General features: G+C 40.9%; 1 protein-coding gene across 3 annotated transcripts in view; it reads left to right on the top strand.

Annotated features, from left to right (window-relative positions):
* The window catches only part of ccdc30 (coiled-coil domain containing 30), a 32,634-nt gene extending 21,883 nt beyond the window's left edge, over nucleotides 1-10,751 (top strand). For 2 of the 3 annotated variants that reach the window (XM_071371703.1, XM_071371704.1), the window contains 6 exons: nucleotides 344-465; nucleotides 2,419-2,560; nucleotides 2,871-3,007; nucleotides 6,408-6,531; nucleotides 6,616-6,683; nucleotides 7,734-10,751. In XM_071371703.1, the coding sequence (XP_071227804.1) occupies nucleotides 344-465; nucleotides 2,419-2,560; nucleotides 2,871-3,007; nucleotides 6,408-6,531; nucleotides 6,616-6,683; nucleotides 7,734-7,932 (792 nt within the window). In that variant the 3' untranslated portion in view covers nucleotides 7,933-10,751. The remainder of the gene's footprint in view (nucleotides 1-343; nucleotides 466-2,418; nucleotides 2,561-2,870; nucleotides 3,008-6,407; nucleotides 6,532-6,615; nucleotides 6,684-7,733) is intronic. The other variant, XM_071371705.1, reaches the window with a different exon arrangement.
* The last annotated feature ends 68 nt before the right edge of the window (nucleotides 10,752-10,819 follow it).

Here is a 10,819-nt window from a genome sequence, read left to right on the forward strand (position 1 = left end):
GTTTTTGAAATTATCTCAAATAGTATACCTACAGGATCTACCTCTGAAGCGAGTTTCCAATCCCATAGTTCAGTTACTTTTCTCTGCCCTCATTCATCTTTACTGGGTTTCTGCGCCCAGAAAGGTGGAAACAATTTGACCAACACTTTAATTAAGCTAATGTTTTGATTAGTGTATGTATTTTTAAAGGCCGAGCTTCATGTTAAAAATGTCATTTCGCGACTATTCAAATCAGATAATTTGTATAATTTGATATTCATCAATTCGACTCCATGGGGTCAACCCTAGTAATAGGAATACAGATTGAACGTTGTGTTTTGCGTATGCATGCTCTGCTCTGCAGCAGAGAGAGAGCCAGAGGTCGTGTCTTCAGCTGGGACAGGAGTTGGTGGCCAGTCAGCAGGAGAGTGAACGGCTCCAGGAGGAGCTCCAGCAGGTCATCACACAGCTGGACACTTACATCAGGTCAGAGCCTGTTCATCAAGTAGCCTATAAAAGGATTTTCACAGTACTGTACCAAACTGGCCTGGCTACGTATCTCACCACAGTTGCTGGAACTGTGCTGGAAAGGAAATATCAGTCAGCACAGTTCGGGTAGTTTGTGCACAATAGTGTGAAAAGGGAATATATATATACAGTGGGGAGAACAAGTATTTGATACACTGCCGATTTTGCAGGTTTTCCTACTTACAAAGCATGTAGAGGTCTGTAATTTTTATCATAGGTACACTTCAACTGTGAGAGGCGGAATCTAGAAAATCACATTGTATGATTTTTAAGTAATTAATTTGCATTTTATTGCATGACATAAGTATTTGATCACCTACCAACCAGTAAGAATTCCGGCTCTCACAGACCTGTTAGTTTTTCTTTAAGGAGCCCTCCTGTTCTCCACTCATTACCTGTATTAACTGCACCTGTTTGAATTCGTTACCTGTATAAAAGACACCTGTCCACACACTCAATCAAACAGACTCCAACCTCTCCACAATGGCCAAGACCAGAGAGCTGTGTAAGGACATCAGGGATAAAATTGTAGACCTGCACAAGGCTGGGATGGGCTACAGGACAATAGGCAAGCAGCTTGGTGAGAAGGCAACAACTGTTGGCGCAATTATTAGAAAATGGAAGAAGTTCAAGATGACGGTCAATCACCCTCGGTCTGGGGCTCCATGCAAGATCTCTCCTCGTGGGGCATCAATGATCATGAGGAAGGTGAGGGATCAGCCCAGAACTACACGGCAGGACCTGGTCAATGACCTGAAGAGAGCTGGGACCACAGTCTCAAAGAAAACCATTAGTAACACACTACGCCGTCATGGATTAAAATCCTGCAGCGCACGCAAGGTCCCCCTGCTCAAGCCAGCGCATGTCCAGGCCCGTCTGAAGTTTGCCAATGACCATCTGGATGATCCAGAGGAGGAATGGGAGAAGGTCATGTGGTCTGATGAGACAAAAATAGAGCTTTTTGGTCTAAACTCCACTCGCTGTGTTTGGAGGAAGAAGAAGGATGAGTACAACCCCAAGAACACTATCCCAACCGTGAAGCATGGAGGTGGAAAAATCATTCTTTGGGGATGCTTTTCTGCAAAGGGGACAGGACGACTGCACCATATTGAGGGGAGGATGGATGGGGCCATGTATTGCGAGATCTTTGCCAACAACCTCCTTCCCTCAGTAAGAGCATTGAAGATGGGTCGTGGCTGGGTCTTCCAGCATGACAACGACCCGAAACACACAGCCAGGGCAACTAAGGAGTGGCTCCGTAAGAAGCATCTCAAGGTCCTGGAGTGGCCTAGTCAGTCTCCAGACCTGAACCCAATAGAAAATCTTTGGAGGGAGCTAAAAGTCCGTATTGCCCAGCGACAGCCCCGAAACCTGAAGGATCTGGAGAAGGTCTGTATGGAGGAGTGGGCCAAAATCCCTGCTGCAGTGTGTGCAATCCTGGTCAAGATCTACAGGAAACGTATGATCTCTGTAATTGCAAACAAAGGTTTCTGTACCAAATATTAAGTTCTGCTTTTCTGATCAAATACTTATGTCATGCAATAAAATGCAAATTAATTACTTAAAAATCATACAATGTGATTTTCTGGATTTTTATTTTAGATTCCGTCTCTCACAGTTGAAGTGTACCTATGATAAAAATTACAGACCTCTACATGCTTTGTAAGTAGGAAAACCTGCAAAATCAGCAGTGTGTCAAATACTTGTTCTCCCCACTGTATATAAAAGGGCACATTTGCTCACACACACACACCACCAACCTCTCCAGCGACTTACTGTACACATACACAAACATTAAGATGACTTCCTCCATGAATACCATAAACACTATAGACTAATATTAAACTATAGACCTTAATGACACATCATGAACGCTCCAACATCTCTCCCACCTCCCCGTTCCACATACAGGAAGTACAATGAGAAACAGTCGCAGCACAAGACCAAGCTGAGGAAGGCCAAGCAGATCTTCCTGATGGCCACGGCCCAGAGAGACCGCACCATCCAGAAACTGGAGAACGACCTTGCCCTGGCCTCAAGCCTCTCCCACAAGGTCAGTCTGTCTGTCAATCAGTCTGTCCGTTTGTCAGTCTTGTCATTGGTTTCATGGTTCATTTCATGAATAGGGACAGGTACAAACACATTGACACATTGATGTAACAATCATCCGGTGCTATATGCTAGTTTTCAACATCCCTAGATGGGTTTGTCTGCCCTTTTTGAAAGAGTGACATCTGTAGTGTCATGGTGTCTGTTGTGTCTGAGAGGGCATTGAGATGTGGCATGAGCAGTTGCTGTAGTAGTAATAATAGTGATGATAGCCTTGAAGGACTCTACCTCTCTGCCTCTCTTATGGTATGCAGGAGAAAGACTGGATCAGGACAGTTATGGAGGAGAATGAAAAATTGCTGGTAGAGAAGAGAGAACTTCTGAGGAGGATGAGCGAGGCAGAGGAGATGGGGAGCAACGGCCTGAGAAAGGCCTCCAATGTTCAGCACAGGTACTGAGTACTCTATCTATGAATTTGAGTGTGGTTACATTCCTCAAGCCCCATTCCTTATTTTTGTAATAAGTAGTTAAAGCAAGGTGGGGCTGCCAAATTAAGGAGTGTGTCTTTCGGTCAAGTGTTGATGTGAATGTGTTCACCACACGCAACTCCGGCTGTAACATAGTCACCTGGGTAAAGTTAAGCGAAATTAGGGAAAGTTCCACAAAACCAACGTGTGAATTTCAGTCACTGCTTCTCCATAGACTGCTTTCAAGGTAAGGAAACAAATATCTAAATACCGTAAAACTTCAATTAAAAGCCTTTTTAAAAGCCGGGCAACGGCACGCATTTCAGCAAATAAATGCCTGTTTCAAATAAACACAGGATCTTAATGTCAATCATCCATTTTTATCGCCAGTAAGAAACAACTAGCCATTGGCTGGCAACAGCTGAGAACTTCAAGCTAACTGGCTAGAAGAAAACAGTCAGTAATTGGCAGATCGCCCTCTAGTGGTGAAAGTACAATTGCAGGAAATGCAGTCAGTCAAATTATTCTGTCAAGGAAAAGTAATATATTATTTTAATTTTTTTATGGCGGTATACTAAGACAAAAGAAAAGTTACATTAACTAGGTTTCCATTAAATTGGCGACAGATTCATGTGAATATTTTTTTTAAAGCATATAGAAAATATTAGCATTTTCCCACCAGTGGTGTTTCTCCCAAACGGACTGGTTTTGGATAAATAATCACTGCGTGATGCTGTAGTGCAGACAAAATGTTTTTTTTTGCTTATGTTTTCATGTACCAAATAAAATCTAAAGTTCAATGTCTTTTCATCGCATTTTCAACAGCTTTTGTCACAAAAACTGTTGCGTTTAATAGCAAATGTGCCTACTATGGTCTTGGTACGTGTGCTCTAGCCAACAGCTCGCAGATACAGTGTGGGTAGGCTGTGCAGGTAGTCTAGTCTACATGATGAGATTATTATGGATAGCCTAACATGCTGGCCAGACCGCTCATGCGCCGCCATCGTGCATATGTTGATTTTGTCCACCCACAGCAGATGCGATCAGGACACGCAGGTTGAAATATCGAAACGAACTCTGAACCATCTGTATTAATTTGGGGACAGGTCAAAAAGCATTAAACATTTATGGCAATTTAGCTAGCTAGCTTGCTGTTGCCTGAAATGCACAAGGTCCTCTACTCCGACAAATAATCCACAGATAAAAGGGTAAAAGTTTGTTTCTAGTAATCTCTCCTCCTTCAGGCTTCTTCTTCTTCTTTGGACTTTATTTGATGGTTGGCAACCAACTTTAAGGTGCATTACCACTACCAACTGGACTGGAGGGTGGACCTCAGTTCATCTTTCAAACATCCACATGGGTATATGCTCCTAAAAACCAATGAGGAGATGGGAGCGGCGGTACTTGCTGCGCATCAAGCGTCACAAAGAGAACCAAGTTCTATTTTAGCACCTGGCTACTCCGACGTTTGTTGACGCGCGCGAGCAGTGTGGGTGCAATGATTGAATAACATGTATGACTACATTTATTTTGCAACGCAAGTGTTGTGGTCAGCATTTTTTGTGGGTCAAATGGCAGTCAAGCATCGAACATGTCAGTAAAATAAGACCCTAGATATTTATTGGAAAGGAGCATCAAAACCACCATTCACTTTCACCACCCTGTGAAATTCATCATGACTTATTTCTTCTGTAGCCTAATAAACTGCATGTTTTCCCGAGTTCTAATGGGAGAACGACACACCATATCATCGCGTGCCCCAAAGCTTACTTCTATATGATTATTATTTCAATATTTTCCACCACCATTTTTCACACAATTCATTTTACAGACATAAAGATGTTGAACAAACAAGTTCTGTCAGCATTTAAAAATGTTTACTGAAACTTTGGGATTGTTTTTAAATATGGTATGACTCGCATAAACTCTGGATGGAGACGTGGTTACAGTGTGTAAATGATAACACATTAGTGCAGGAAATGAAGAAATGTATTAAAATGCTGGAAGTGAATGCTGGAATTAAACAATTAACTATGCAAATGAGCAAAAGCTGTGTGCATTAAGGAAATAGAAGCCTATCTCTAATAAATGCCAGTTGTGTTCAGTGATTTAAGCAAATAAACTCCTGGGCTATTAATACAAGTTTTACACTATGTAATTTTGCCGACCTGTCCCTTTTTAAGGTACAGTACCAGTCAAAAGTTTGGACAAACCTACTCATTTAAGGGTTTTTCTTTTCTTTTTACTATTTTCTACATTGTAGAATAATAGTGAAGACATCAAAACTATGAAATAACACATGGAATCATGTAGTAACCAAAAAAAGAGTTAAACAAATAAAAGGGTATTTGAGATTCTTCAAAGAAGTCACCCTCTACCTTGATGACAGTGTTGCACACTCTTGGCATTCTCTCAACCAGCTTTACCTGGAATGCTTTTGCAACAGTCTCGAAGGAGTTCCCACATATGCTGAGCACTTGTTGGATGCTTTTCCTTCACTCTGCTGTCTAACTCATCCCAAATCATCTCAATTGGGTTGAGGTCGGGTGATTGTGGAATCCAGGTCATCTGATGCAGCACTCCATCACTCTCCTTCTTGTTCAAATAGCCCTTACACAGCCTGGAGGTGTGTTTTGGGTCATTGTCCTGTTGAAAAACAAATGATAGTCCCACTAAGCGCAAGCCAGATGGGATGGCGTATCGCTGCAGAATGCTGTGGTAGACATGCTGATTAAGTGTGCCTTGAATTCTAAATAAATCAATGTGTCACCAGCAAAGCACCATCACACCACCTCTTCCATGCTTCACGTTGGGAACTACACATGCTGAGATCATCCGTTCACCTACTCTGCATCTCACAAAGATACGGCAGTTGGAACCAAAAATCTCAAATTTGGAGATCAGGCCAAAAGACAGATTTCCACCGGTCAAATGTCCATTGCTCGTGTTTCTTGGCCCAAGCTAGTCTTTTCTTATTATTGGTGTCCTTTAGTAGGGCTTTCTTTGCAGCAATTCAAACATGAAGGCCTGATTTCACGCAGTCTCTCTCCTCTGAACAGTTGATGTTGATGTATCTGTACTTGAACTCTGAAGCATTTATTTGGGCTGCAATTTCTGAGGCTGGTAACTCTAATGAACTTATCCTCTGCAGCAGAGGTAACTCTGGGTCTTCCTTTCCTGTGGCGGTCCTCATGAGAGCCAGTTTCATCATAACGCTTGATGGTTTTTGCGACTGCACTTCAAGAAACTTTCAAAGTTCTTGAAATGTTCCACATTGACTGACTTTCATGTCTTAAAGGAATGATAGACTGTCATTTCTCTTTGCTTATTTGAGCTGTTCTTGCGGTACTATGGACTTGGTCTTTTACCAAATTTCTCTTTCAGGGTCAACTTTCTGGAGGTGGAGAACAGACAACTTCAGGAAAGAACTTTAAAGTTGGCCAATCAAGTCGGAACGCTAGAGCGGGCTCTGAGGAACGTCCAATCACAATCGCTCTGCAACCTAGAGGTACCAATCCCATGGTCCCTGACATTGGCACAAAAGAGCATCATGTTTTCCTAACTAATTTTTCATCTGCTTTCCCCCCCTCAGGATATCAAGAAAATGTTTCCTTCTGAAAGTCTTGCGAACGACAGCGTCCTTCATAAGTCAACATTAAGGTACAAATTGCATAGATGCATACAATATATTGCATATATTTATAGTTCATATATTATATATGGAACAAAAATATAAATGCAACATGCAACAATTTCATTCATTTTACGGAGTTACAGTTCATATGAGGAAGTCAGCCAATTGAAATAAATTCATTAGGCCCTAATATGGATTTCACATGACTGGGAATAAAGATATGCATCTGCTGGTCACAGATACCTTAAAAGAATTAGCCTCACAGGATCTCGTCATGTTATTTTTGTGCATTCAAATTGCCATAGATAAAATGCAATTGTGCTCGTTGTCTGTAACTTATGCCTGCCAACACCATAACCCCACCGCCACCATGGGGCACTCTGTTCACAATGTTGACATCAGGAAACCACTCGCTCCGACACGACGCCATGCACATGGTCTGCGGTTGTGAGGCCGTTTGGACGTACTACCAAATTCTCTAAAACGATGGTAGAGAAATTAACATTCAATTATCTGGCAATAGCTGTGGTGGTCATTCCTGCAGTCAGCATGCCAATTGCACGCTCCCTCAACTTGAGACATCTATAGCATTGTGTTGTGTGACAAAACTGCACATTTTTGTGGCCTAAAATTGTCCCCAGCACAAGGTGCACCTGTGTAATGGTCATGCTGTTTAATCTGCTTCTTGATATGCTGCCCCTGTCAGGTGGATGGATTATCTTGGCAAAGGAGAAATGCTCACTAACAGGGATGTAAACAAATGTGTGCACAACATTTGAGAGAAATAAGCTTTTTGTGCATATGGAACATTTCTGGGATCTTTTATTTCAGCTCATGAAACATGGGACCAACACTTGTGTAAAGTGTTGGTCCCATGTTTCTTTTATATTTTTGTTCATAAATATACTCAGGGCATTCTACATTATTTGTTTGTATGTTCTTATTTGAAGCTGCTCTTCAACATTGTGACTGCTCTGGGCTTGAACAAAATTTTAACTGCACTTGTAGCAAGGTCATTCATAACTTCTTGCACCATTCATCCATTGTTCTTACAGTAACCACCTGTCTGTCTGTAGTCTGACATCAGGTGCGTGTGACCCTCTGGGCATCCTCAATGCCATCTGCCGGGTGAAGGTGGGTGAGCGCGTGGAGGGCATCCAGACGTCGTCCTCCACGCCCCATTCCCAGTTGCAGTCCTTTGAACTGGGCTACCTGAACCTCACCTCCCCTGTAGCTCCCCCAGACTCCAAAGACCCAGAGGAGAGTGACCAGTGACCAGAAAGTGATCAGTGTGGGGAGTGACTAGGTATGAGGAAGGGGTTAAAGGGTGGTGAGGACCCTGGTATACAAAATGACTGCTCCATTGACCACAGGAGAATCTGTCACTGTTACTCTAGTCTTGCGTTACCATTCTTCCAAGTCTCTAAGGAAGCCTGGAAGCTGAGGCTACTGTTACTTACCTTTGAGGTGTTGACCTGAATGGTGATTTTACAAGACAATCATGTCATTGTGTACAAAATAGACAGCTGTGAGAATTTTGAATGCAATGTAACGACAATTCATGGTCTTTTCTGCTTTGCCCGTGGAACACAGTTTGAATTGTGGAATTATACCACTGACTCCCTCATTTGGCTTGCAGCTGCTGCCTTCTCTCCCTTGTGTTCACAGTGGGGTGTTTGAAAAGTGAGCTTTTGGGGGTTTGGCTGGTTAAGTCTGTGGGAGTGTGTCAATGGCAAACATTGAAAATCGTATTTTTAACAGTGACTTGTGTGATTTGAGCTTCAGTGCAACTATTCGATTGGAAGTGGAAGTAACTAGTTAAGATATGGTCTTTTTTGGATGCACTAAATGTGGATGCACCTAATTTTAAATCCTCCAAATGCTACGATGGTCTTTATATTCAGAAAATAAGGCCAAACTGACCATGGAGCCTTATGAAGGTCTGGAGGTGGTATGACTACATTTACATTGAATCAAATATGTGTCTTTGTATTCAAGGAAAAGACCGGTAACTTTTTAAAAATTGTTCTAGATACTAGCATCACAATTTCTACACTAATACAGTGAGGTCCAAAAGTATTTGTAAAGTGACTCATATTTTGTTGTTTTGGCTCTGTACTCCGGCACTTTGGATTTGAAATGGTACAATGACTAAGGTCCAAGTGCAGACTCTCAGCTTTAATTTTATGGTATCTTCATCCATATCAAGTGAATCGTTTAGAAATTACAGTACTTGTTGTACATAGTCTCCCCATTTTACGGAACCAAAAGTATTTGGACAAATTCACTTGTGTGTATTAATAGTCAAAAGTTTAGTATTTGGTCCCATATTCCTAGCACACAATGACTACATCAAGCGTGTGACTCTACAAACTTGTTGGATGCATTTGCAGTTTGTTTTGGTTGTGTTTCAGAAAAGTTTGTGGTAAATAATGTATTGGTTCATTTTGGATAAAATGTTATTGGTAAATAAGAATAGAATATGTTTCTAAATATTTTTACATTCATGTGGATGCTACCATGATTACGGATAATAATTTAATGAATCATGAATAATGATGAGTGAGAAAGTTAGAGGCATAAATATCATAAGTACATTTTCCCCAAAACTTTTGGTTTCCTAGAATCATGGGACTATGTACAAAAAGTGCTGGAATTTCTAAACGGTTCACCCAATATGGATGAAAATACCCTCAAATCCAAAGTGCTGGAGTACAGAGGCAAAACAACAAAACATTTGTCACTGTCCAAATACTTTTGGACCTTACTGCATGTGTCTGACATCAACGTACAATAGTGACAATTAAATGACAGTGGTGTGAAAGAGCCGTTTGAAATTATCACTTTTTTTAGAACATGCTCGAGTTGGTTTACATTCTGAGGAAAGTGGCAGTGAAACGGTAGCTGTAGGATTTAACTTAAATCCATTGTTGGCTTTTTATTTTCTATGAAAACCTCATGCCTTTTGGGATTGTAATATGTTTTAGGATGTTTTCTGAGATTAAGTCTTAACGTGGTTCAAGGCGTATCTGTTAAGTTTACAAACGTGTTTTCTATCGAGTGGAACATTGGTGTTACGAGGGTGAGAATGTTACATACAACTAGATGTGTTGTAATGAGGAAGATACAGTATGTGTGTGTAGCCTAATGCTAAGAAACAGATTGTTGGCTTTCAAATAGCCATTAGCAATCCTAATATTATCACTCAAACCACTACAAACCTGTACTCTGGTGTAGGCTATACTATACCTCTGTTCATTATGTTCTTAACTAGAACACGTTTTAATATGGAGGACAATACAGTTTGTTGTCTCTTATGTAAGAGATTCTCCCGAGTGGCGCAGCATCTCAGTGCTAGAGGCGTCACTACAGACCTTGGTTCGATCCCGGGCTGTATCACAACCGGCCGTGATCGGGATTCCCATAGGGCGGCGCTCAATTGGCCCAGCGTCGTCCAGGTTAGGCCGGGGTAGGCCATCATTGTAAAATAATAATTTGTTCTTAACTGACTTGCCTAGTTAAATAAAGGTTAAACATTTTAAGAAAGATAGCAAGTTTTACAATAGTTTGTTTTGCTTTGAATGGGATCCACTTGCATGCCCGTTTAGAGGTCAGGGTTTTTAGGTACTTTATCATTAAAGGTGGTAGTCTTGGAAAATACCATATTCACAGTATACACTTTTTCACTATAGATTTTTAAGTTTGTGTAGTATGACTCTTAGATGTTTTAACCACAAAGCGATTATTTAATTTAGCAATGTTTTATAAACTTGGAATTTTAACCTTTTATTTAGCCACTGACAACTTACAATCATTCACTAGCCTTTAGAGATTGATTCAGCAAGGAATGTATATGATATGGTATGATATGCTTTGTAATCCTCCATTTTGTCTTCAACGTGCCTGTAATGATAAAGTGTAATGCTCTGTCCTGCTGCTAAACTGAGAGGGAATATCAATCTACAAATAATTCTTTCTATTAACTGTCATATTCATTAGAGTAATTAACATTAACTTTTAGGTACTAATGTAAATGTGATTTTTTTATAAAGATAATAAACATGTATTTTCATAAATAAAGGTCATTCAATCTTCCCATGTGTATTTGATTCCTTTGTTTAGTTTAAGCGCACCTGGGGTGTATTCATTAGTGCCAAACAGA

Source organism: Salvelinus alpinus, chromosome 28 (genome assembly GCF_045679555.1).
Source record: "Salvelinus alpinus chromosome 28, SLU_Salpinus.1, whole genome shotgun sequence".
In the NCBI taxonomy this organism is placed as follows: domain Eukaryota; kingdom Metazoa; phylum Chordata; class Actinopteri; order Salmoniformes; family Salmonidae; genus Salvelinus; species Salvelinus alpinus.